Source organism: Periophthalmus magnuspinnatus, chromosome 19 (assembly GCF_009829125.3).
Source record: "Periophthalmus magnuspinnatus isolate fPerMag1 chromosome 19, fPerMag1.2.pri, whole genome shotgun sequence".
NCBI lineage: Eukaryota > Metazoa > Chordata > Actinopteri > Gobiiformes > Gobiidae > Periophthalmus > Periophthalmus magnuspinnatus.
Genome location: NC_047144.1, coordinates 21,331,110 through 21,358,127, shown reverse-complemented (window position 1 = coordinate 21,358,127; position 27,018 = coordinate 21,331,110). Strand labels below are relative to the sequence as shown.

The window sequence follows — 27,018 nt, the reverse complement described above, 5'->3', positions numbered from 1 at the left end:
ACGTTGGGGGCGTGTACGTGATGCGGAAGAGCAGGTGCACTTCATTCACAGCGTAAACATAACAAGGATCGCATCGCTACCCAATCTGTCACAGGCTGCGTTCGTGCTGATCGTACCTTTTCTAACGGCGAAAAATAGTTAAATCATCTGCATTTGGACTGGTTTTAAGGCGGTGAAGGGCAGGTCGATATGACTTTAAACCAGAACCACTCGGAATCTGGAGGAGTCATCATCAACAACAGCGAAAGGTACCGTTAGCTTGATTCACTACTACCAACGTTAGCCATGTTTGGGGCTTTTTAAACTACGACATGCAAGAAACAAACACAAATTGAAAAAAATAATACTAGTCATCATCGTATCATCTACAGAGATAACTATTTAATCTATTCTATCTGTTAGTTATTGATTGCTAATAAACATTTAATACATTTTTTTAGAGGATGGATTGTGCCTTGTTAATTTGTCACTTCTAACCATATTGTCTAGAGTATTAAATTATGTCACTCAAAAAGATGTGAACACAAGTTTATTGTAGTCTTTTTTGTCCAGATTGCAGTTATTTATTGTTACATCATATTTACACAACTGCACTTGAAATCTTTTCTAAATGTAATCTCTTCATCTATAATGCCAAATGCCATGCCAAATTTATCAATACAATTTGAACTGATTTGCCAATAAATCATGTAAACAAGTTGTGTATGTCACAACAATATGTGCACCAAACAAATTTAATTGAACATGTTTAAATTTAAAACATCAGATTGCCACACTAACAACTTGAAGCGCATAAGTTAGTTACAGATTTGTGGTATTCTTTACATGCATTATTGAGTAGCACTTTCTCATTAACATTCTGCTTTATTAAATGACCTCAGTCTAGTGAAACAGAGAATTGCTACCAGAACCTTCTAGAGCCCACTGGATTGCAATTGCCAAAGTCATCAGCGACTGTCACTACATTTAATCCTGTTACTGGTGTTTACTGTCAGCATGTGAAAAGGGGGCAGTTGCACAAGTATGATGTCATCCTGTGGCTTAATTTAGGAAAGTTGTAACTCTTCTCTGGTCTAACCGTTTACACCAAAAATGTGATTGTTATGAAAGGATAGTTAGAACAAAAGTTACTACAATTACAATAAGTTACACCCATAGTTAAAATGTAACAGCAATTTTAGTTATTGTTTTTTGTTTTGTTTTTTCTACGCATGTTCAAAATACAAATCTTAAACAGTATATTGCATAGTAAAAAATAAAAGCAGTAATAAGAATTGTTGTATTAAAATAGGTCTGGTAAGAGGGGAAAAAGGGGGGGGGAAATCATTAACAGATTAACAGTCTACATTGTCATTTGTCATGTATTTTAACATATTTTTCATGCATTTTATATTAGTTTAAGTTATTGATTAAAAAAAAATTATAATAATTTGGATTTTTCCAGTATCTAACATTTATACTGTACTCCAAATATTGTACTTAGGCCTTTTAAAGATTAAAATATATATATATATATATATATATATATATATATATATATATAGAGAGAGAGAGAGAGAGAGAGAGAGAGAGAGAGAGAGAGAGAGAGAGAGAGAGAGAGAGAGAGAGAGAGAGAGAGAGAGAGAGAGAGAGAGAGAGAGAGAGAGAGAGAGAGAGAGAGAGAGAGAGAGAGAGAGAGAGAGAGAGAGAGAGAGAGAGAGAGAGAGAGAGAGAGAGAGAGAGAGAGAGAGAGAGAGAGAGAGAGATAGAGAGAGAGAGAGAGAGATAGAGAGAGAGAGAGAGATAGAGAGAGATAGAGAGAGATAGAGAGAGATATAGAGAGATATAGAGAGATATAGATAATATGCCTATGCCAATTCTACAATATTTTTTTGTAAAAAGGCATGGCAACTATTTACAAAATTTTACTTCTGGATATATTTGTAGATGATATCATTGCTGTTTGTGGGTTATTTTTATCTAAATCTTAAAATTCAGCCTTTTTTTCAGTTTTTCCTTTTCTTTCTTTCTTTTTTTTCTTTACCATTGTTGATTCTCTGAGCCTGAAAATTATTATGGATGGAAGTTTTTACACAAGATCCAAATCACTACAGAGAAGAATAAATTTATTGAAATAGCACACAATTAAATAATCGTGCAATTTTGATTACAGTAATTATGTTGAATATGTTTGCCTCAATTTCTGCATTCATAATAACTTTATAATAACCATAACCTTTTTATTTTGTCTGTTCCAGTGTGTTGATGAACCATGACAACGTGGAGCTGGCCTTTTCTGACGCCGACAATTTGCCCGAAGCCTTCAAAAAGAGTAAAAAAGGCAGCATCTACCTGACCCCGTACAGGGTGAGTCGCCTCATGCTTTATTCAGAGAGTCTAGCGTGCAGAGCGTAAAGCCTGGGGTATCATTGTCAACAGGACATACAAACCACACTGTTAATCTGAGTCATTATGAGAGGGAGAAAGTAAATCCTGGAAAATGTGGAGAAGAAAGAGGGTTCTTGAATGTCCATTAATTAAGTTATTGTTGTCAATGGTGATTACAGGAATAGGGTGGTTTTGTGTGTTTTTCTGTTATTTTTGTCATGAAAATTTAATGAACTGTATGTAAGATTTTAAATTCCATAAATAGGACCTGAGTGAATTATGGAGGTTCTGGGCTTTTCACATGGCAATGAGAAAAACTTGCATTCGTCCTCTATCTGGAGATAACAGCACTGGCAAGCCAGGTTCATTTGTGATTGTAGTATCTTTTTAAAAACTAAGAGCGCAGGTCTCTTTTAAGTTTTAATTATTTCAAATTTGGACATCAATCACAGAATATATTCACATTATGGCTGCACAGTTAATCAAATTGGAAGTACATTTACGATGCCCAGTGCAAAACAATTATACACAAGATGAATGTGATTCGTTACACACATTTCAGAAGACATGTTTGCGCAAGGTTTTTTGGGGGGTTTTTTGCACAATGCACCAGATTTCTTTACACAAAATATTTTATCGCTTAAAAAATGAATAATTATGATTTCATTTATAACTTAAAGAATTACCAGTCTTTTAATTTTTCCTTCCAGTTACATTTATTTAGTGAATTTATACTCCTATCTTGAAATACTTTTTTATGAAATATGGTGGTTTAATTTACACATTTGTTAATTTACCATAATTTTTCCATAACTCTCAACTAAACAGCTAGACATAACTCTCAAAGGTTTGTTTTGTTTAGTCTTTGTTTCGTTATACTACACCTTTAATTAAAATACCACATATGCACATAAGTCACTTATATTAAAATACTCTATTTGGTTAAAGCTATTCGTTTTAGTTAATGCAGTTCATTTAATGCTTCCACACTTACCTGAGTCTCCACATGGTCCAGATAAAACACAGAGGGGAGGGACCATATGGAGAGGAGAGCCAGTTTAAGTTTCTTTTGTTTCAATGTATTTGTGTATTTTGCTTTAAGCATTTCAGGGTTTATAGTTTTAAGCACTTTGTTAAAGGGTCTTAGTCCCGTGTAAATATTGACGTTTGGTTTAGCATGCTGCTAAAGTTAAAACCTCACCTGTGTGAAGATTTGTACTTACCTGGGGAGGTCCTTCCTGCTGGAGAGATTATAAAAGTAGACTGGTTTAGTCCATTGGGGCAACATCAGTGTAGCCTGGTACATGTGGGTTTTTCCTTAGTTTTGTTCATTTCTGTTGCTTTTGATTCAGTTGAAAGGAAAACTTGATTGCATAATATTGTCGACCTATTTACATATTATTGAAATGACTATATTTTTTCAAACCAAGATACATTTCAATACTAAGGTGTAAACCGGATGCTCAATACTGATTCAATACCACAATGATAGTAAAAACAGTCTTTATTTAGACAACAGAATGTGATTTTTAGCTGTAAATTGTAGTACATTCTGTTATATTACCATGTGGCCTTATATCTTTGTAATGCCTCATCCGTCCAGGTAGGTCATGGGCGTATACTGGTCTATATTTGTTCATCATCATTCTAAAGCTATTAAGGAAAGGTTCATTTCTGTCCTGTGAATGTGACTGTTTTTAGTATCAACACTTGCTCAAATGAGTATTTAGTTTCGGTACTAGTTTTTGATCTGATTTTCGATACTTTTGACATACCAGTATCATCATCAGCCAGTGTATCAAATCATGAGGGAGCTGGTAATTCCCAGCACTCGACAAAGCTTTACAGTAAGATTGGTGAAAACGCCCAGTTGTGCTTACACATCCTTCTCCTTTTTGGTTGTACTCTTTCGTGTTACAGGTGATCTTCGTGGCTAAAGGCAAAGATGCACTGCGCTCCTTCATGATGCCCTTCTACCTGATGAAGGGCTGTGAGATTAAACAGCCCGTCCTGGGAGCCAATTACATTAAAGGCACCATCAGCGCCGAGCCCGGAGGTGAGACCATGTACTCACAACAGAACATGTACCAAGCCTAACCGCACATATGTCCAATGCTATCATTATTTAGGATTGACTCCAAAATCCATACTTTTTTTTTTTGGTGGCTTAAAAGTGGTGATGCTAACTGAGGCACTGCTCTGTCTTAAGATCTTTTTCTTAAATTAGACTTTAATCTGAACTTTATAGAAATAACATTACAGTCACATGCTAGCTAGCTCAACTTAGATTTTTTCTAGAGTTTTCAGACAATAAAAACACTTGCTATATTTGCTGATCTGTACATATCACCATGGTAATTGCTGAACATTCCACCATAGACATACATGCAGTACCCCCATCACACACACATATGATGTCACTGCAAAGTATCAGTTGTACAGTTTACATGTACATAAACTATTCTGTTGTGTTTTCAGGTGGATGGGAGGGCAGTGCTACGTTCAAGATGATATTTCTGGCTGGAGGGGCCATAGAGTTTGGACAGTACATGCTGCAGGTGGCTGCTCAAGGTAATACTAACTAGACTAAAACAGTCTTAGATACAGTTTTGACTGAAATTATATTTTTGTGAATGATGACTGCTTTAAAACACCCAAAGTACCACAGTTTTAAGACCTCATTAAATATTAAAATGTACACCACTAAAGCTGCAAAGAAAGCAAATTGACCTTTCAGACTCTTATCCAGTTGCTGATCTAGACCGGATGTTAATGATTTTCTTTTTTTTATTATTATTCATTTTAAAGTGCACATGACAGGTCAGACTACTCATTTCCCTAAAACACAGTAAACCAAAGTAAAAGTAGTACAGTACTGTACAAACTTTAGGTATCTGTACTTTACTTTAGTAAATTTTAAGGTGGATACTTTTTTTTAACTTTTACTTCACTACATTTGAGAGCAGGTATCTGTACTTCCTACTCTACTACATTTATTTTTAACATGTAGTTTGAGCAAACAAAAATACAGAAAAATTATCAATTCAGTTGTTTCTCAATTCAGCATAAATCTTTATCAAAATCACTACATTTGAAGGCCTCAAAATCTGCATGAAATTGCTCCGATACCTGTACTTTTAATTAAGTAACAAAATTGAGTACTTCTTCACTGCTAAAACATAGTTTACATCATTATATATATAAAAATAAATCTTTCCTATTTTTTTTAAGTTTTTAATTTTACTTCCTGGTTGAACATTGACAGCAGATTCATAGAACATTGACACATTGAGGTAATTCCATAACTCTTACCTAGCAACCATTATGGTAAAAGGGACAGAACTTGTCTAAATCGCACAATGGTTATGATTAGACTAATAAAACTAAATAACAGCACTTCTATTATCAATGTTTAAACAAATGATGTATATGATGATGATGGTGATGGATGATATATTATAAGGCCTACATATAACGTGGGCTCTGTTGCCGTGGCAAATGCGGCGGCCATCTGGTGGATGGAACAAGAATTATGAAAATGAATACTCACCTAAACTACTCCACTGGTCTATATTGTATGAAAAATTTAATTATGGTTGTGTCAATACTGACAAAACCATTGATAATTTATGTTTATGTTTATGTTTTTTAATTTATGTCATATATGTTATATCAACATATAAATAAAGTGTGTAAGTTCTTTAACTCTTGTAGACTTGTACACTCACAACATCATGGGACATTCTTTATCATAGGTTACCATAGTGACAGTCTCTCTAGTTCATGCCTGGAGACCAAATGCGGCCCTCAGGCTTCCAGCTGATTTGGCCCATGTTACTTTAAGCAGTACTTTTTACTTGAAAGTCTTCTTTGATAAAGTCATTAAGCCAATATCAAGTATTTAGTGTGTCCTGTTGAGGAGCCTGAATAAAGGCCTGGTGGCTTATTCTGACCAGTTATTAATTTATTTTTATTAATTAAAACTACTTTTAGTGCCTTGAAGGTGGAAAACCACTATATAAAAATGTGACAGTTTACCATTTATTATAAATACACGTATTTGAATTATTCACTATATTGACAACCAGCCTATGACCCTCTGGCCCTCAGTCTCTGCTTCAACTGTGTTTTGGTATGTGGCACTTGTAGAAAAAAGTTTGGACACCCCTGCGTCTAGTTCCTTATTCATATATTATTGGTCTAAAAATGTGTTTCTTTTAATTTTCTGTTTCTGTAACGTTATATGTAACTACTTCCAGTATTTTGGTACTTTTCTTCTCTTTTTTTCCCCCACAAATTGCCACTTAACTAATGAAAAAACTGAAAAACGTGAAACCTGTCATATGCACTGATTATAATCATGGTTGTATATTTGTGAATAAAATGCTGACGTCTATGTTGTTGTTCTCTTAGCCGCTAGAGGTCAGCCTGTGACCGCGGACTTCGGTGGCTGTCCCTACATGGCTAACGGGGCGTATGTGTACCCCCCACCTCCGACCAATGGCATGTACGCTGCAGCAGGAGCACCTCCGGGCTATGCCTACCCCAACACCCCTCAAGCTGGTAAGTATTCAATCATACAAAACAATAAAAGTAAAGGAGACAAATAAATGTAAATAAATATTGCTATTAAAAGAATTTGGATTAGACTTGAGCGATGTACTGTGGACACGATGACATCCAAATGATTGTTTTGAAGATCTGCATAGTTAGAATAACGAGTCTATCAGCTATGTGAAACAGCCAAACTCAATACTGAAAGAAAAGAAGAAAAAAAAAACCCGCAGAAAGATCACAGTGGAGTGTGAATTTTCAAAGAAGATGACTTCATTTACCTTAAAAGACAATAGAAAAATACAAAGTTTATGAATTGTGATATGGCTCCAATGTTGTGCTATATCACTCACCCTTAAGTGATTTTTATTGTTGGTGAGTTATTATGTTGTAAATTATTATCTAAACAGAAATTAGCATAGGCCGTTTTACATCCTGGCTCCCTAGCAACCGTAAAGTTAACAAGGACCAAAATTAAACTAAATTACACAATAGTGATTCTTTGACAAAATACATAAATAAATGACAACACTTTTTAAAAAGAAGTGAATGATTTTTGTTGTTATTCTGTTGTAAATTATTATCCCTACACATCCATAGCGTTGGCCATGACAAAGCCGCATCGCTCTGTCTCTAATGATCTAATGCTTTGATTTCACATTAAACTCATGTTTGTGATGTAGGAGGCTTCTACCCCAGCCCACCGGTGTTCGATCAAGCTGCTGGCTACATGCCCCCCCCTCCATACTCTGCTCCTCTGGGTCAGCAGCCGCCCCACAACCCAGACATGCCCATGTCTGCCGCAGGTCAGTCCTCTGCCCCCTCTGCCCCCTCTGCCCCCTCTGCCCCCTCTGCCCCCTCTGCCCCCTCTGCCCCCTCTGCCCCCTCTGCCCCCTCTGCTCCCTCTGCTCCCTCTGCTCCCTCTGCTCCCTCTGCTCCCTCTGCTCCCTCTGCTCCCTCTGCCCCCTCTGCCCCAGCGCGGAGGTCCTGATCTAATAGACAGGAGTGGCTTCATCATCCAACACAATAAAGGAAAGATAAGAAGCAGTTCTCAGGGCAGTGATTCAGTGATGTTTTGTTTTGTGTTTATTTTATACTACTATTCTATGACAGTTTCTATTGGGGATGAGTAATATATCGGTTCCCATTATCCATATCGGCCGGTATTAGTACTGATTTGTTGATATTGGTATTGCCCAGTACAATATTTAAGGCCAATATTCAATACCTGTATTCTTTTGGCACTTATTCTCTGTGTGCCCATGTGTCATTCGCAGATTGTCCTCAGTGACTCAGATTTTTCCTGTTGAACTGACTCATGTCATGAGGAACAATGTAAATAGAAGCGGTTTATGTGGCTGTACATTTAGACAAACATGTAACAAATTATTTTATATCCCAGATGAATAGATTTTCTTACTTTTAAAAATGTGAAAATAAATTTGTCATCTTCACTTCAACTTAAGATACATTTGTGGGCCTTGCTATGGATTTTAAAAGTTAACTATCATATCGGCAAATATCGGTTATCGGCCACAGCAACTGGCAAATGTTGGATATCGGTATTGACTCAAAGACATCCGTATCAGTCCATCCCTATAGAGCAATATGTAGAAAAAGAATTGTTTTCACATTTTAGGAGTAGACAGGGCTCGTCATGGGCTTTTATATAAAGGAGACACATTATGCCTTTATGCCTTGTATTTAGTATTAAATTATACCTAACATTTTTTTTTTTTTTTTTTTTTTTTACATTTATTCATTTTAAAACTGTATCTAAACCCCTTAGTAGTAGAAATGGGACCACTGACCTCCTTATAAAAAAACTGAAATTTGGTAAATAGTTGAAAAATGAGTACATATTTTTGAACCCTACATGTATGACCCTGATTCTGATCTTTTTTTTTTTAATAAGTCCAAATTAGTTTAGGGAAGAGGGCAGGTTTAACCTGTAGGTGAAAACAGACAAACTCTTAATTTGGCTTTTGATGCTCCACCATTAAGGAACTCAACTTTGATATGATTAAACAGCTCACATTTTTTAGACTATGCAAGAATAAACCAGGGCAAAACCAGGAACATGTGACTAGCAAAACAATCTGCCCATATTGGCAAGTATAACTGGATGGAGGTAATTTATTGGTTTGAAATGTTGAAATGGATGAAGAAATTCTAATAAGCTTGACCTCATAAAAGAAACTTAAAGTGAAATCTATCAGAAGAAGAATAACTTTTCTGGATAATTTTAGAGGCTTTTGACTTTTTGTGTTATACTTGGATCTGTTGGTCTCATCTGATTATTATCATTTAACAATTGTAATAAATAAAAAGAAAAAAAAACACTCATCCCACCTTGAGCCAACAGCATTGTCTTGTCATCCATATCTCTGAAGTGCATTGAGTGTAATTACTGACTGGTCCCTTGTGTTTCCCAGCAGAGGCCAAAGCTGCAGAGGCCGCAGCCAGTGCCACCTATACACTGCCCCCCACGCATGTGTACCTGCCAGAGGTAAGGTTTCTCCTACTCACTGAAGGACTGAATGTGTCTGCACAAACTGTTATTTACATTTACCATTATGCCACCAAACTATCGAGAAAACATATAAACACATGTATTAAAGACACAGCATGTAACTCCTGCTTGTTTCCATGGAAATTAGTGCAGCTGTTGACTAAATTCTTGGTGGACTAAAGAAATGATCGATTAGTCGACTAAAAAGAGGGCGTGGCGGAAGCTCTATTATTTATCTTTACATATCTGACCCTAACTGCACTCACAAGATTACACCTGCACGGGAGTTCATGCAAAAACAATTATTTATGCAGAAAAAGTACTAGGAAACAATGTATTTATATAAAGCAGCGGTGTCAAACACATTTTTACTGAGGGCCACATCAGCAAAATGGCAGCCGTCAAAGGGCCAGACATAAAATAAATGTAACTACTTTTTAAACTACTACTTTTTAATTAACTGTTTCTGTATTTATTATTTATTCAAGTTACAAATATTGCATATGCATTTGGAAAGAAAAATATGGCTGTGTAACTGCTTATCTCCTGTTAAAACAACATTTTACCTTTTAATTTACGCTGTCGAGGGCCACATAAAGTGATGTGGAGGTCCCCATTTAGCCCGTGGGCCTTGAGTTTGACACATGATATAAAGACTGATTAAATTTCATGGGTTTAATCTGCCTTTTACATATAAATACTAAATCTTCAGCTCGCTCAGTTTTCCTTTCTGCTGTTGTCCAATATAAATCCTTATAATTCAAATAAAACAGTTAGTCCACTACAAATTTTGACTGAATAAGACTCCAGTGACCAGTTAAACAACAAAACGACTGCAGGGCTAATGGAAGTGCTGTTCTTTTGGCTGTAATATTCCACCATATGGCATAAAATGGATCTATCTCTATCAAGAATGTTCCTACATATGGTTTTAACTATTTCCGAGGAATCATGCAGTTGACTTTCCACCTTCAGAAAATTACATGCTGTCACTTACTATATATACTATACTATATATCACTTTACTCATTTATATTTGTGTGAATCATGTAACAGTTTGATGATTCATAACTGATCATGTCGTCTGTCACATTCACTTTAGATTTGAACACAGCAGTGGGCAGTGAAATGGGTTTTTTTTTCTGTGTAATTTTCCTATGCTTGCTAATTATTCGATAAAGAAACTAGTTTGGTAGATTTCATCAGAATTATAAATAAATGTGCCGTATTCTGTCTCCTAGGACAAACCACCTCCGTATTCTCCTCCAGAGGACAAGAAGAACCAGTAGATTTGCTCTTCCCATCATCTGTTCTCGATTGAAGCATTCCTAATGTTTGTTTTTTTTTCATTTATCATTTATAACCACACCAAACCAGTATTTTTTTTTTGTCATTTTTTGTTCTTTACTAGTTTAATTTCAGTCCCATTTAACTTAACCAAATGTAACGCTATTCTTGCTTCCTTACAACCACTACTTAAAAAAAATGTGAACTTTGGTAAAAAACGAAGCATTGTTAGCCAAAGTAACTAACAACTCAATAGTGTGGCGTGGATGGACTCTAGATCGAACGCTAGCTTTAGCTCTGCTCGGAAACTGCTAATTTTCTGAACTTGGTTACGCTAACACAGGCTAAAAGCAGTATTTTATTTTTGTATTATTTGTGTATAGCCTACGCACTTGAAGATATGCTATATTTTGGAGAATTTAAAAGTACAATTTTGTAAAGAAACGTTTATAAGATTAGTTGAGAGTATTTTGCCCTAGTAAAGATTGAAACGGCGGGAATGATGCTAGCTTGGATTAGCTTTGTAAAGTAAACATTATTTCAGCTTTTGCATCTGTTAGAATCTTCTAGAAATCACACACTGACTTAAATTTACTTTCTCACACCCAATTTTCTTTCTGTTTTATTCTGAAATCTCAATCTACAGCTAATTCTTCGCATTTGCTATGCATTGGAATCGCTCTGTTACGGCTCTATGTAAAATAATAATAACTGTATGTATTTTTAATTTATTTAAAAATGTCTATAAAATAAATAATTAGCATGATTATCAACTACTGTAATGTACCGTATACGTGCAAAGGATTTTAATAAACAGCCTAACTTCACTTTTTGTCTTTTTGGTCCTTTTGTGCAATGAACTAAATTATAAAATATATAAAATCTTAGTCCAGAAGCCAAAAGAAAGTATGTACATCATTTTAATGTCCCAAAAAAGTATTTCTTACAATTTGTGCAAGGTTTTCTGCCATATTTGCAAATAATAACGTTGACAAAATGCATTAAATACATATACGGCAGAGGTGACAAAATAAATGCATTATAAGTCAGATGTCAATTATTAAACCTTTTCAGTACCACGTTGAAGATGAAGATGTTGTAAATTAACGCTACCAACTCAGCCACACTTTCACAACAAAGCGCTCTGTATTTTGTAATAGTTTGACACCTGTTGAAAAGGCTGAGGACTTTATTTTTGGCATGTTCGTAGTTTCTGCAGAACAATATTCTCTAAGTCTTTATCAGTATCACTACATTTAACTCTAGCATTTTTCAAAATAAGAAATACTTTTACATTTTCGAATGGGTGGCCTAGGTTAATACTTATACTTAAGATTTTTTTATCCAATACTTTTACTTGAGTCATTTTTTGCCCCTGTATTTGCCCCTTTTACTTATCCTTTTACCGAATACTGTACTTTTACCACATCTGAGCACTTAGTTATGTTTTGAGAATGTAAAAATATGAAGTACTTCATCCAAAAACACAATGAATGGCTTCCTTGACTCATTTAGCCTGGGCTCAGTGTATCCGCTGTGGGCAGGAACAGAAGGTAAACTGTCAAAGATATAGCACCAGTTTAATGGACATTGAAACATTTCACTCCAGAAATCACTCCTACAAATGCGAGTGTTTTTTTTTAGTTTTTTTTTTTAAATATAAGTGCAAAGAAAGTCCTATAATACAACATACTTAAAAAAACGCAGTCACATGAGTTAGGATGACTGGAATTCAGAATATTCATATGGATTTAATTAGGGCTGTAGTTCTTTATTCATTTAGTCGATTAATCGGCCGATGATGTCATAGTCAATCAAAAACTGTTTTAGTCGACTAATCCTTTTATTTAGTTATAAGGATTTATATGAGACAACAGCAGAAAGCAGAAGTTAGTAAATAAGTTTGCTGAAGGTATGGTATTTTTGGTATTTCTATGTAAAAAGAGAGATTAAACTCAGGTTCACAAGTTTAATCAGTCTTTATATAAATACGCCGTTTCTTGTACTTTTTTCTGCATAAATAGTTGCTTTTGCATGAACTCCCGTGCAGGTGTCTTAAGAATGCAGTCTGGGGGTCAGGACGGGTAACTGCATTTTTTTCCTTTTTGTCATTTGGATGGAGAATGTTAGTGTGGTGTTTATGTTTTTGTGTGTGTATCATTGTGTTATAAAAGGAAATTGTGCAGAATATTTTTTTACTTTCTCACTATTTGTGATATGTGAATGTACATTGTACAATTTCTGCATAAGCCAAATAAACAAATTTTGAAAAAAAAGAAAAAAAAAAAAGAATGCAGTCTGGGTCAGATAAAGACATACGTAATAGTTTTGAGAGATTTTGCCCCCTTTTTTAGTCGGCTAATCGATCGGTCGGACATGTCTTTAATCGACCAAGAATTTCTTTATTCAACTACAGCCCTAAAATTAAGTAGGTTTGACAAGTTTGTATGACAATAGAAATGAAGACTGTGATCTCATCTCTGTGCCAGTTTGCATTTGTGATATGGATACATCGTGGTTCACTGCTTCTCTGTTTATGCTCAAACGTACACATTTGCACCACCAAACACTTCTATTGAGTGTGTCCTGAGTGAGTGACAGGTGGATTTAACCAACCACAGTGAAGTCTGCACTCTCACAAGCAGCACATGACTTTAGTTACCTCTTAACGGCAATATAAAGTTGATCATGTGAAGCAGGGCCAGTTGTAGCTATAGATAAGGATGGGAAATTCTTGCCCACCGATTCACATCTATTACTTCATACAAATACACATATAGCTCTGTATTTGCCCACCTACATTTTCCATCTGCCGACCCAAATTCAGCAGGCTAGATATATATGTGATTCGAGCACTTTCTTGCTCAAATCCAACCACTTTTACGATCACAGTGGACTGCGTAAATCTGCCCAAGGTTGGCCATGTTCACACCGCACTTGCCCTGCTCCAGAGACCTCCTGTGCTCTCTGACTGGCTGTTTACTGCAGTCCAGAGTGTGACTCTTGAGTTCACATTGGCCCAAACACACTGCTCTTGTTTTTTGAAATTACACATAGACTGAACAAGTCCAAAAATGTACACCAATTTAGGATTTGCTTGGCAAATCCAGAATGATACCGCTCTGTGTTTTTATGCCATGGCCTCCTTCGCCTCTTGAGCCAAAACCAAACATGATTAAAAACAGATATGTTTCTTTCAGTGAAACACTGTTAGTGTGAAATGAAGGTGAAATGAAGTATTGGAGAATTGTGTATTCTGAATCCCAGGGAATGGAATTTATGATGATAATAAAACAATAATGAAAGAAAATATTCCAAAGTCAGTTCATTGTAACTCATGTCGGATTCCCATGTTTAAAAAGCCAAGCGTCTTCTCATGTCTTTTCTGCTGATCTGTGCTCCGCCCTCATGTCCTGGGGGGGCAAAGGCTGACGCTGACCCCCTCCCCGATCCAGCAGGCGGGGTACAGCGGGTGTGTGAAGGGTGTGCAGTGGAAGGCATGCAGGCGGCTCTGGTCTGGCCCGTAGAAGGTGAGAGTACCTCCGTCGTAATCCAGGTGCACCCCAATGCGGCAGTGCGGAGGAGGGGGCCCACTCACCGGCTCCTGTCGCCCACCGTGACACGCGCTCAGCTGCCTCTCGTCCAGCTGCAGGCTCCAGGACACGTCGTTCATACCCACCATGCAGCGTTTACCTTTCTCTTTCCGCGGGATGGACTCGTACGTCACCTGGGGCAAAAAGCTTAGTAAGTATCTACATTTTAAGAGAAAATTATAAGAACAAAAACACAAATAAAATATCTATGAGAGCCGTGTATACAGTTATAGTGCTCTCTTCCCAACTGAGTTTAGTCCTGGCATCTGGCAACCCAAAAGAGAGACTCATGGGGCAGACTGACGGAAGCAAGAGTGTCAATCTTTGGCATCAGCCTCCTCTGACCACCACCAACACTCACACCACATTCAGAGACAATGTGGGTGAAGTGTCTTACCTAAGAACACAACAACCATTTTGCCACTACTCCCCCACTGTGGCACTTAGTATTCCCAACAGTCTTCCATCCAGATACTGACCAGGAGATCAGGCTTTGACAAGGCCAGAATAAATCAGCATTAGGAGTAGCATTGTTATCAGTAAAACCTATATTTGATTTGAACATGTTTACCTCGTATCTAGGGACACGAATAGGTCAAGTTTAGGAAATTCGTAATATAAATGCTATATACCCTCCCTTTAAACCTGATGCCGTTAATTGTATAACTAACTAAATAGTGACAAAGACAGATTATAACATGTCTCACCCCGACAAAGGCCCAGGGCTTGGACACCGTCAGCTCCCAGTAGTGCACTCCCTGACTGAAGCCCTGGCAGCAGAGGACCTGCCAGGTGTGGTCGAAGCGCACGTCATCCTCTGGGACTGCCCGTGGCCCCGAGGTCAGGTGCTCCGCCCGGGTGTTCCCATGTGACAGAGACAGGTGACTGTTAGCTGTACGGGGGTCAAAGGTCAGGGAGCAGCGTTCTGAAAAAACAAAGTGGAGATAGAAATAACTTGTGGCTCCTTGTTTCTACTGTTAAGGTTTCTGAATATTTGAATGTATTAGTAACAAATGGATGAAACATTATAGGTACTTTTGGAATATCAAAATATTGTAGTTCTTCCAAAGAATTATTAAATGCTAGTACACAACTACAGTAGCCTTATTCATGGATTCAGCTTCCTGTTATAGGCAACATTTTGAGGACTTTTCACCATTCAAAAGATACAATATTTTGTTTAAAATTGGTAATTGCTATAATTTGTAATCATTTTGAAACCCATGGACAGGGACATATTCTTCTATTTAAATTCATATAGACATTTGTCATGTTTGAAATGTAAACTAATACATTTAAACAGTAAACTCACGACTATCGAGTTCCTCCCTGAGCCCTGGAGCGAAGGGAGCTGCAGGACTGGGCACCACAGCCAGGACGGGCCGCTTGTCCTGGGGAGAGGCTAACACACACAGACACACACACAGACACACACAAACACAGACAGACATAGGCACAGTTTTAGATTTCCATGTGTGGAGACATTATATACATTAATTTCTTGGAGTGTGGTGCTATTTTTTCCAAGTTGCCTGCACAATTTGGGATTGCAATGTTTTAATAATAGAATTCTGTTCAAAGTTCACATTTTAAATGCATTCAGCATTTCACAACATGTTACAGATCTAAAGGGTTAGCCGTTTTTATGCAAAGTAAAAGCATGATATTTTGTTACTTGTGGAGGAAATTGTGGTACCTCAAAAACTCCAGCTTTTGTCATTTTTTGCTAATTGCTTTTCTAAAATCAAACAATTACATAGCATTACTTCATCATGCAGTTTTAGCTTTGAAAAAAATAAAACAGTACTCTTCAGGATACAGTACTCTGATAGATCCATGTATTATTACAAAATACATTTTAATTCAGGTCACATCACTGAATGTAATCACATGGTAACGAAAAGTACTATTATTTAATGTTGAAAATCACATTCTATTCTCTAAAGAAAGAGGGTTTTTTTTTTATTATCATTGTGGCATTGGAATTGGTATTGAGTATTGAGTCTATTCCTTAGTATCAATATCGAGTTTGAAATTTTAGTATCGTGACAACACTAGTGTGAACACATTTCTGGGTGTGCCTGTTTAAAAAACCTGGTAGCTTACCTTGCTTGTCATGGCCCAGTGCAGTGCCCACAGCTCGCTCCAGATCCTCATGCAGCAGTTTGGAGACCCGGGACAGCACGTCAGTGACTCCACTCACACGCTCTTGAAGGTTGGGACTCACCTCTGTGCAGATGTCCTGGTACTCCGGCACTGTCACCAGCATGGACTTCTGTGACAACATACAGGGATTATGGGGTGTGACTGTGTTGTACTATATATGACAGGTAGATTTGACTGGGAATGTGTAATATTGTAGTATTTTGCAAAAGTGATAATAATCACAATTAGATTATATTTTTGTGACAAATATCACTTTATACCCTTGTTTGAAAGATTACACTCATGGAAGCTTTGGGATAGTTTACATAAAACTCACAAAAAAATGTAAACGTACATAGCAACAGTAGTATTGACAATGATTAATTAATTAATTAACTACTGTATTTATATAGTGCCCTTTAAGACAGCACAATGCACTGAGCATTAGTCATTCACTCCACACTCTGTGGTAGTGAGATACTATTATAGCCACAGCTGCGCTGGGGCAGACTGACGGAAGCAAGGCTGCCAATCTGCACCATCATCCCCTCCAACCGCCACCAACACACACACCACATTCATACTAGGCAATGCGAGTGAAATATCTTGCCTAAGGACACAATGATTGCGATTGCTGCCCCCTGTGTCACCTGGTATTCTCAGACGTCTCCCATCCAAGTACTAAACAGGCCCAGCCCTGCTTAGCTTCTGAGACAAGCTTCTGACAAGATCAGGCTTTAACAAGCTTACATACATAATCACATAAATAGGATAAAAAGTTGACCTTTCCTGATAAGGCCACGTGGAGATATTAAAAAATACAATTATTTGGAATTTTTTAAAATAATTGCCTTCTTTTTACTGATTGTTCTTCTAATCATGTGTATTTTAAGCTAACTCAAGTCAAATTGGAGTCTGCTCTTCCATGTCTTCTTATTATTACATAAGTCCTAAAATCTGCATTGTTTTTGAATTCGTTGAACAGAGGGGAATAGAGCAACTCTTCTAAAATAAAACACTTTTTTTTTCCCTTGCAAAAGTTTTGTTGGATGTAGAGAGTATTTGTCTTGCAAACGTGCAGAATTTATTCTTGGCTGACTGGCTGCTTTGGTGCGTTTGGATTTTGGTTCCAGCGGGACAAGACGCAGGGTGACAGTGGGTCACTTTGCTTCCTTAATAGGTGGTGGATGGTGGACTGGGGTGTACTGGGCTTTAGCCATACCCTGCACCAAAAGTTAAATAAATGCTAACCTTGATTAGCTCAGTATCCGGCAGCTCTCTCAGCGTACTGACTTGCTCCTTGTTTTCTTTGAGCTTTTGGGCACGCTCCTCCAGTTCAGACAGCCTCCTCTGGGCCTCTGTGATGGTGCCATCTCTCTGCTCCTCCAGGAACCGCTCTGTAACCTCCTTCTTCTCCAACAGGCTCTTCAGAAGACTCTGGAACTTGGCACTGACCCATTCGCATGTTTGCTGAAGGGTGACCTGAGAGCAGAGAGGGAGGACGGAGGTATAGTGATGGTTGATTCTACAGAAGTGACTAATAGGATACTAAGGAATACACTCAATACTCAAGACCGATTTCAATATCACAATGACACACTCTTTATTGAGACAATAGAATATGATTTTCATCGTGTACTCCCTTAGTGGTCCAGGTATGTTCCATAGTGGTCCATGGGCATATACTGTCTATGTGGTCCTATACTTGTTCTGATACAACTCAAGATCATTCTAATGTAAGGAAAGATTCATTTCTGTCCTGTGAATGTGACTTTAGTTTTGATACCTGCTCAAATGAGTATCTAGTTTCAATTAGTATCTGATTTTTGATACTTTTGACAACCCTAACGAATATTAAAATGAACGATCTTACGTTTGCTTGGTTGATGTTCTCAGATAGGTCGTGGATTCTTCTCTCTGTTTCTTTGATGAGTCTCTCCATTTCTTTCTCTTTTCTCTGGAGAATCAGCTGAGACACAAGCAAAGAAGTACATAGTTAGCCCCACTTGTCGAATGTCATATCAGTCTATTTCTTCATGCCAAGCAAGGCCACACAGAAAAGCAGTAATTCATCTTGAATTGGGAGCAGAAATTGAGCAAATTTCAGTGCTTTTTGTATACTAGGATATTATTTATCAGTACTGAAAATATCGACAGGGAGTTGGAAACAGCTGAGAGGCCAGATGGAGTTTTTTTTTTATGTAGAAACGATACAGAAAACTCATCTCTGACTAAGGAGAATAACGAATGACTAAATATTGGCTAATGCTCATGCTAAATCTCTGTGCACCACCAATCACTCACATATAATGTTTTTCACACTGGTACGGTGAAGTGTCTTGCCCAAAAAACACAATAATAATGTAATATAATATCAGCATAAAACAAAGCTTATTCAGTTACGTTATATATTTAACCTATGTCACACTGTCATTACCTCTTGGTTCTGCCTCTCCTCCTCCAGCATGCTCTTGTCGTGGCTATCACACTGCTTCACTGCACACTCATAACAAACAGACATCTTCTCCTGGTTACAGAACAGCACCAGAGGCTTCCCGTGTCTATGGCACAGCTCCACGTCTCTGCTCCCCTCTCCACCCGCTGCCCGTCCCTCCACACCGGACACTCCCAAGCTGCCGGGCCCCTCTATCAGCTCACAGAGGTCAACATTTCGGCGCAGGGCGGGTTTGTTGTGGTACTCTTCTTTGCATATGGGGCAGTAGTAGTTAGTTGCAGAGTCCCAGTGAGATTTGATGCAGGAGTGGCAGAAGTTATGTCCACACGGAATAGTGCAGGGGTCTTTAAAATGATCCAGACAGATGGCGCAGGTCATGCTGGGGTTCTGGGACTCCATTTCGAAGAACAAGCTGAGAGAAGAATGGAGAAAAAGGTGAGGCTAGACTTAAACAAACTATACTGATAAATAAAAGGAAATGGCTGGGACACAGTAGCTCACACATTACACTATTAGGGTTCTCAAAAGTCGAAACTCAGATAAGAATTGATACTAAAACTAATATCACCCATGGACTACTATGGAACCAATCTGGATGACTGAGGGATTACACAGATATAAGGCCACATGGCAATATAAAAGAAAGTACTACGATATAATGTTGGAAATCACATTCTATTGTGTAAAGAAAGAGTTTTATTTATTTGAAAAACATTTTTATCATTGTGGTATCAGAATTGGTACTGAGTATCAAGTCTATTCCAATGGCGGGTCCAGGTCAAACTGACTGAGGGTGCATATGAGTTTCAAAAGGATGCAAAGACAATACTCCTCAATTAAGCTTCATTATTTAAACTGCATGAAATGAGGGTGCAAGAATTTTAAAATGAGGTTGCAATATTCCTTTTTGCACCTCAGAAGGCAAGAGAGTGGTTTATTTCTTACTATCAAAATCTAATTTAAAAATAGATGGTAATAAGTAAAGTAGACCTGGTTTAGCCTTAGATTAGACTCGGAATAGTCCTGTTATAGACCTGGTTTAGATCTGGTTGTACTTGGAAAGCCAAATCTTTTCTCTGGTGGTACTTGGTGTGAAAAGCTTGAGAGGCACTATACTATACTAAAAGACAATTAGAAACTTGCAGTGCATAAACTAGTGATATTTTTGTGGTTAATTACAGTTTAATTAATTTTTTGCAATATTTCACCACCAGGTGAAATATTTACAGACAGGTTTTGGGAAATTTCTGATGGATATTTATTATTAACATTGTCATGATAATAATCTCAAAGAATACTGGGATATTTTAGTCAATATCACCTACCCCTGAAAATAACAATACAATAAGTGCCATACTATTATATCACTGTATGGTAACAACATATTTTAATTATTGTATTACTGTATTATTATTATATTTTTATTTATTTATTTTTTATCAATTTAACAATTTATTTTTATTTTTTGTATCGTTATATTTGTTTCATCAAAATGCTAACAATAAAAAGGTTAACGGTAAAAAGGTGTGTCTCCCAGTAATATGCCTATCTAATAATCACAGAATGAAATACGTATTGTAATAAATGAACAATATAATAGTACAATTGTCAACCGTCCTCAAAATGGCATCATGTAATAGCAACCTGAAACCTATGGATAGTGAAGATAAGAAGGATCGAAGCTTAAAAGAGCAGTAACAAAGAGATGATTACATTAGCCACAATATAATAACAAAGCGATGACAGAGCTAGCTGTTAGCATAGCTGTCAAAGGTTCAGTCAGCTCACGTTAGCCAGGCACAGATCTGTCACTACAATGGATTTTTACTGTGGTCGTTTTGTTTGTATACTCGTATTTTTAGACTTGCAGTAAATAAATAGATAGAAAACAATAGTTACCATTAGAACCGGCCAGAGCAGCACATTAGATCAGACAGAAGATTGAATTTCGGTATCGGAATCTAACGTCTCATGTGACGTCACCACAAATAAAATAATGACGCATTCACGCACTCTGAAATTAATTATATGCTTTTTTTTTTAACGTCCATGAATTTATAAAATATCAAATCGATTTAAATATATGTGTGTTTTATTACTGTTTTTTTTTTCTTTGATATAATAAAAGCAATATTAGTGTTGCATCGTATATCAAAATCAAAAAGTGTAAATTTTTTTAATTAAACAGTTGAAAAAACTCTTCTTTTATATACAACACCAAGCCAGAACATTTACAACAATATAGAATCGTATATTATATATCGAAGGAGGATTTTTGGATAATTTCATTGTGACAATACAAAAATACACTGTACTTTTTGGTCTCCAGCGCCACCGTAGCGCTCTGGTGGAAATAGCAAGATGGCGGTGCGCAGAGTGTGCATGTCTGCCTGGAGGACTGGGACAGAAATAGAGGTCAATAATGCAAGAACACTGACCACAACCGGTAAATATTAATCAATTAACGTGATATCATGTGCTCGTGTAAGAAGAGATGGTTTGTGTTTGCTGTTCTGTTAAAATACTAATGTGATGATGATGAGGTGGTGTTGGAGAGGGAACATGTAGCCAGAGATCTGCAAGAAATCAGATCGATACTAAAACTATTATATACACTAGTTACTTATTTGACCAAGCATCGATACAAAAAAGACGCATTCACAGTACAGAAATGAACCTTTCGTCAATAACTTTAACTTGTTTTGACCTGTATCACAACAAGTGTAAGACCACAGTCCAGTCTAGGTCCAGGTATACAACATACCTGGACGACTGAGGGATTACACAGATATAAGGCCACATGATAATAATAATAATAATAATAATAATAATAATAATAATAATAAAATAAAGTTATATTATTTAATGTTGAAAATCACATTCTATTGTTTTTTATCATCAGTATTGAATATCGAGTCTATTTCTTCGTACTCAAGAGTGCTACCCATACATTACAGTGATTTGTGATTAGGGCATTATTTTTATTTTTTTTAAATTGTGATATATTAAAGACAATTCAAACAATAAAAGGCATTAGACGTATTGTCTTGAACGAATAGGGAGTGCATACATCCAGATTTGAAGCGGGTGACGTCAAGAACCTGGAGTCTCTGGAGAAATATCGCAGCCACAAGCGCTACCTCAGACAGGCTCAGGAGGCCCGCAACAAACCAGTCCGTTCTTCTTATATAGAAGTGTATAGTAGTGTGTGTCGGTACGTATGGGTAGGTAAGTATTAAAACAAAGCCAAAAAACCTACAGAAATAAGAGAATAAAAAATTTATTGAGGGCATTACTAAATAAAAATAAAATAAGAGATCGACATGTTCTCTCAGTCATACTATATAATCCAACAGTTGTGTCAAATGACCCAGTATTTGTCCTCTGTTCTCCTCAGCCGGTCTGTGGCTGCGCCGGGCCCTTGCTCCTGGTCCTCTGCCAAACCAGGACATCGACGTTAAGAACCTGGAGTCTCTGGAGAAATATCACAGCTACAAGCGCTACTTCAGACAGGCTCAGGAGGCCCACAACAAACCAGTCTGGTGGCACACCTATAGGAAGTATGTGGAGAAGGCCAATCCAGACCACGGTAGGAATCTATGGACACTTTTAGACGGCAATGCATATGCACAGTGTGAGGAAATATATTATCCAAAGGTTAATATTTTTGGGGTCTATATTCGTTATACTGATTTTCTTTCTACAATCATTTCTAAATTACACTAGTTTAAATCAGCATCAGTATTCCTGATCTGTTTCCATACATCCATATAACACATTTTCAAAACTAATCTAAAGTCCAATACACCTTTATGTAGGGCTGTGCAGTTAATTGAATTTTGACTCTGTAAGTCTCTTCAAAAGTTACAGGTGTGTCATGTCATTGCAGGTGCAGAGCAGGTCGACATTGGGTTCCCATTAGAACAGCCCAACAGAACCAAACAGGTGAAAGAGAGGAAGCAAGTGATGAAGGAGAACAAGAAGAACATGGAACTGGAGAGGGCGGCTCGACTGCGCACGTGTAAGTCCGACTTGTACAGCGTCATCCTCCAATGGTGCAAAGTATGGTATCTGTTGAATGGTAAAATTTTCTCAATTTACCACATATAACAGGAAGCTGAAACTCATGAATAAGGTTACACAGTTTGGCATTAAACTTATCTTAAAAACATCCATTCCTACTATATGCAGTTATGGCCCTCCACAGATCTGACCACAGATCTGCTTGCATTGTATTTTAAACAGGGCACCCATGAAAAAGATGCTCTCAAGTGCTCTCATTGGGTTCAGCTGTATAAATAAATAAAAATAAAATAAAAAATAAAAAATAAATACTGTGGATTATTCTAGACAAGGCAAGAGCATCTCTATCTTTAAGTGCATATGACAGGTTTTCATGGCAGTTTATTGCCTGTCTTCAAATAGGAAGTAAACTTCACTAAAACATTAAAATTAAGGAAACTATGTAATATGTTAAATTAATATGATTAATATCTACTAAAGATGATTATTTGTAAGATTAATATTAACTACGTTTATTCAGATGTGTTGTCTAATCTGCTGTACGTACTTTAAATTGTGATGTTGATCCAAGCATAGCCAATTTCCTCCACAGTGAAGATTCCGTTGGAGCGCGTACAGCAGATGTGGGAGCAGACCAGCGGGCCCCACCACATCAGGAGACTGGCCGAGCACTACGGCATTTACAAAGACCTGTTCCCCAATGCTTTCTTTTTACCCATAGTCCCCCTCAAAGTGCACTACGGCCAGAACAGCAGCGTGCATTATGGGAACATACTCACCCCGACAGAGGTGAGGGTGATATCAGGATTTAGAATTATTGGAATCATTGGAATAAGTAACTGTTGTTGTTTTCCCTGTAGGCAGAGACAGCCCCTCAGATCAGCTTTGAGGCAGAAGAGGGAACACTATGGACGCTGCTACTTACTTGTCCAGGTTAGGAAACCATAGCCTAGATTTTAGGTAAATACGATATTATTCTAAAGAGCCTCGGAGAGTAACTAAGCCTTTTCTGAAGGAATTAAATGGTCAGAATACAAATTTGTTGATCTGGTTTATGGTTAAAGGAAATGTATGTAGCCTGTGCTCTTACAGTTGTAAAAAAGTAACAACAATCACAACTGAACCTGGTTTGCCAGTGATTTAACCTGCAGATGAAGAACACGTACAAGTTTTTCTCATAGATGAACATTTGTGAGTTTAATGGAGTGTTCATTATTGCACACACATCAGAATTTAGGACTAATCCCTAAACTAAACTAGCAGGGGACCAAGCCAAGTCTACATCAGGACTAAAGTGGGCTGAATCCAGGACCCAACAACCCAAGTATGAACACATAGGACCAGTGTATGCTTTTAACTCTGTTTTTGTTTCCAGATGAGCATTTATTGGATGGGGAAGCTGAATACGTTCACTGGATGATGTAAGTTTCACACAGACACTTTATATTTTTGAGTCACTTTACCAGTGGGATGGATATTGTATATAATGATTGTTGGGGCATATTATGCATGGTGTAAGATGGATTTCAGCCACTCTGTGCAGTACGATTTTATTTTATGACTGGTATTTATTGTGGGGGACTGAAAACTGTACACACACTAATTTCATGGATACCTCTTGTTTTTACTTGGACCATACACAGTAGTCTCATTCTGACCTTAACAGCTGCTTTCACAGTATATCAGAACTAGGCAAAATTAATTTGACTTAAAAAAAGGAAAAAAAAAATCATCAAGATGTTCAGATGTGAGTAAGTTTTAGTTCATAAAATTTAAGGTTGGGATCATGGTTGGGCAAGTAGTGACTATTGTTGAGGTTTGGATCATTCTATTGGAAATGTATTGTTGTATGGAAACCTAATGTGTGTGTGTGTGTTTGTGTGTGCGTGTTGCTTTGTGTAGGGGGAACATTCCAGCTGGAGCAGTGCAGTCCGGGGATGAGCTGTGTCACTACCTGCCTCCCTTTCCCCCCAGAGGAACCGGCTTCCACCGTTATATCTTCGTCCTCTTCAAACAGAATGGGCCCATCGACTTCAGGGACAATGCACGCCCATCACCATGGTGACCCAAAAAAAAAACTGCACACAGAACTTTATAGACGTCAGGATTGTGTTGTCACATCAGAAAATTTCTACTACTATTACTCTTCTAATGTGTTTATATAGAGCAATGAACTTCAAGGTTTAATCTTTCTTATTTATGACCTTTTTAAAGATTAAGTTGGAGATCAGTGTTTACCAAACTATGGTACACAAGCTCCTTCATGTGGTACTTGGACAGCTCTTCAGTTTGGATAAAATTAACTTTAAATTAGGCAAACCCACTCTTTTTGTCCTCTTCTGGATAATTCCCTGTTTAGAGCTACAGTCAAAATCATGTAATCCACATTTAGACCTGGTTTAGCTCTAGATTAGACCTGGAATAATTTTTATAGACGGTTTAGATCTGGTGGTACTGGGAAGCTCAAAGCTTTTCTTTGGTGGTACTGGTTTGGTGGAGTGAAAGGTTTGAGAGCCACTGAGTTAGAGGCTTCTTTTCTAATACCAATACGCCTCATTTGTTTATGTTTCTAGTCACTCTTTGGAGGAGCGCACGTTTAAAACAGTGGAGTGGTACAAGAAGCACCAGGAGCACATGACCCCCGCGGGCCTGGCCTTCTTCCAGAGCCAGTGGGATGCATCGGTCACACACACGTTTCACCACACACTCAGTGAGTAGTGCCATGCTGTCATTTCACCTATCATAAAGCAAGGCAAATTATTGTGTAGCAGTGCTATTTTAAGGGTCCTAAATGAGAGGAACGACTAAAAAATTCATTACTACAAACACTTGTCTTGATAGAGAAAATGATAACGATATATTTAATGTGATATCAGCAGTTGTAATAGTATACCATTACTCAATTATTATTCTATACTTTGATATAGAAATCAGAGGATGATTCGATGAAAAAATTAACCACATATGTGAACAGTAGCTCAACAGTAACCATCCACTTTAAGGTTCTCGAAGTAAATTTCCCATAAATTTTCTCCATAGATTTGTTGAAATTTTGCTAGGGGCTAATCAGCTGTGTAGTAGCGAGTGACCACAAGAACTATTATTGCATTTAAAATCTGCTCCTAAAATGTTATAAAAAGTTATTAAAACATTTTGCTGGACTTTAAGTTTTAAATGCGTGGTAGGGCTGCAAGATAAATTTAAAATTGCAATTTGAATGGACACTAATTTTTGAAGTACCATAATTTTCTGCACAAACAACAAAATGTCTTATACTGCATAAAAACTGCTAACCCTATAGTTTAGATTTGTACTATCTGTTCAGAAATGTGATTCTTTTTTTAATTTGTCAGTTCACATTTCAGTCTTTTTGTCAATTCTTCTGAACGGGTTTAAAATCTGGCTGTTGCTTTTTGATAGAGTGTGTTTAGATAAAGTGAATAATCTGTTGTGTGTGCAGACATGAAGGAGCCTGTGTTCGAGTTCATCCGCCCCCCGGTGTATCACCCCCCTCAGGTCAAGTTCCCCCACAGACAGCCTTTGCGCTACCTGGACCGCTACAGGGATGGACAGCCACACACTTACGGCATCTACTGACCCTCTGAACTGTTATAATCTGCTACTGTATCAGCCATATCTGTATCAAATAAACACGAGACTTTTGCTACCTGAGTGGAATTATTTGGCTAATGTTGCTACTTTCTGTGTATACTTTTGTATGTTTTTAAACAAAAAACAGCTTTTTTTTTTTTTTTTAAATGAGCATACAGAAATGGTGGATAGACGAATGTACTCCTCAAAAAATATAAAACAATGACCAGTGGTGATTTTGAAATTTTAAAATCATCTGAAATGCCACCAATACTGTGTATATTTGAACAAATGTAACCTTACAATCTATATAATTTGTAGTAATTTGCTAATATCAATAGGATTGAGGCAACAGTAGCCATGTTGTCTTACATGTACCGGTACTTATAGTTTAACTTTCACCATGGCGGCAGGGGGTGCAAAAAGTTAGGTAGGTTGTTTTTGTTTTTTTGTTTTTTCCCTAACTTAAAATTTGAAGGTGGAGTAATATA

At 37.2% G+C, this 27,018-nt stretch overlaps 3 protein-coding genes across 5 annotated transcripts; 2 read left to right on the top strand and 1 right to left on the bottom strand.

The window, feature by feature from the left end:
- Nucleotides 1-11,547, top strand: wbp2 (WW domain binding protein 2). Of its 2 annotated transcripts, none has more exons than XM_033984517.2 (8): nucleotides 1-248; nucleotides 2,238-2,346; nucleotides 4,288-4,423; nucleotides 4,846-4,938; nucleotides 6,781-6,930; nucleotides 7,605-7,727; nucleotides 9,357-9,430; nucleotides 10,675-11,547. In XM_033984517.2, the coding sequence occupies exons 1-8, from the start codon at nucleotides 190-192 to the stop codon at nucleotides 10,720-10,722; spliced, it is 792 nt and encodes a 263-aa protein (XP_033840408.1). In that variant the 5' UTR covers nucleotides 1-189; the 3' UTR covers nucleotides 10,723-11,547. The 2 variants fall into 2 exon arrangements, with proteins under 2 accessions (XP_033840408.1, XP_033840409.1); XM_033984518.2 differs by having other exon boundaries at nucleotides 39-248; nucleotides 9,360-9,430.
- A 75-nt stretch (nucleotides 11,548-11,622) lies between these two features.
- trim65 (tripartite motif containing 65) lies at nucleotides 11,623-20,914 on the bottom strand. Of its 2 annotated transcripts, XM_055229777.1 has the most exons (9): nucleotides 20,813-20,885; nucleotides 19,948-20,033; nucleotides 18,896-19,325; nucleotides 18,332-18,427; nucleotides 17,710-17,940; nucleotides 16,420-16,588; nucleotides 15,626-15,715; nucleotides 15,021-15,238; nucleotides 13,663-14,447 (listed from the first exon to the last, which is right to left on the bottom strand). In XM_055229777.1, exons 3-9 carry the CDS (start codon nucleotides 19,310-19,312, stop codon nucleotides 14,127-14,129), a joined length of 1,542 nt encoding a protein of 513 aa, XP_055085752.1. In that variant the 5' UTR covers nucleotides 19,313-19,325; nucleotides 19,948-20,033; nucleotides 20,813-20,885; the 3' UTR covers nucleotides 13,663-14,126. The 2 variants fall into 2 exon arrangements, with proteins under 2 accessions (XP_033840413.1, XP_055085752.1); XM_033984522.2 differs by lacking the exon at nucleotides 19,948-20,033 and having other exon boundaries at nucleotides 11,623-14,447; nucleotides 20,813-20,914.
- Nucleotides 20,915-21,264: 350 nt separating this feature from the next.
- mrpl38 (mitochondrial ribosomal protein L38) lies at nucleotides 21,265-26,602 on the top strand. Its single transcript, XM_033984674.2, has 9 exons — nucleotides 21,265-21,359; nucleotides 22,311-22,502; nucleotides 22,803-22,934; nucleotides 23,529-23,725; nucleotides 23,797-23,869; nucleotides 24,312-24,357; nucleotides 24,839-24,997; nucleotides 25,510-25,646; nucleotides 26,397-26,602. The coding sequence occupies exons 1-9, from the start codon at nucleotides 21,275-21,277 to the stop codon at nucleotides 26,531-26,533; spliced, it is 1,158 nt and encodes a 385-aa protein (XP_033840565.1). The 5' UTR covers nucleotides 21,265-21,274; the 3' UTR covers nucleotides 26,534-26,602.
- The last annotated feature ends 416 nt before the right edge of the window (nucleotides 26,603-27,018 follow it).

Excerpts from the sequence above, each read along its gene's own strand:
- wbp2 (XM_033984517.2), top strand. The coding sequence starts at position 190 with ATGACTTTAAACCAGAACCACTCGGAATCTGGAGGAGTCATCATCAAC. Across the intron at positions 4,939-6,780 it reads GCTGCAGGTGGCTGCTCAAG|CCGCTAGAGGTCAGCCTGTG; the intron begins GTAATACTAACT and ends TTGTTCTCTTAG. Across the intron at positions 6,931-7,604 it reads CCCCAACACCCCTCAAGCTG|GAGGCTTCTACCCCAGCCCA; the intron begins GTAAGTATTCAA and ends TTTGTGATGTAG.
- trim65 (XM_033984522.2), bottom strand. The coding sequence starts at position 19,312 with ATGGAGTCCCAGAACCCCAGCATGACCTGCGCCATCTGTCTGGATCAT. Across the intron at positions 16,589-17,709 it reads CGGATACTGAGCTAATCAAG|AAGTCCATGCTGGTGACAGT; the intron begins GTTAGCATTTAT and ends ATGTTGTCACAG. Across the intron at positions 15,716-16,419 it reads ACTGGGCCATGACAAGCAAG|CCTCTCCCCAGGACAAGCGG; the intron begins GTAAGCTACCAG and ends TGTGTGTGTTAG.
- mrpl38 (XM_033984674.2), top strand. The coding sequence starts at position 21,275 with ATGGCGGTGCGCAGAGTGTGCATGTCTGCCTGGAGGACTGGGACAGAA. Across the intron at positions 22,503-22,802 it reads GAAGGCCAATCCAGACCACG|GTGCAGAGCAGGTCGACATT; the intron begins GTAGGAATCTAT and ends ATGTCATTGCAG. Across the intron at positions 22,935-23,528 it reads GGCGGCTCGACTGCGCACGT|TGAAGATTCCGTTGGAGCGC; the intron begins GTAAGTCCGACT and ends TTTCCTCCACAG.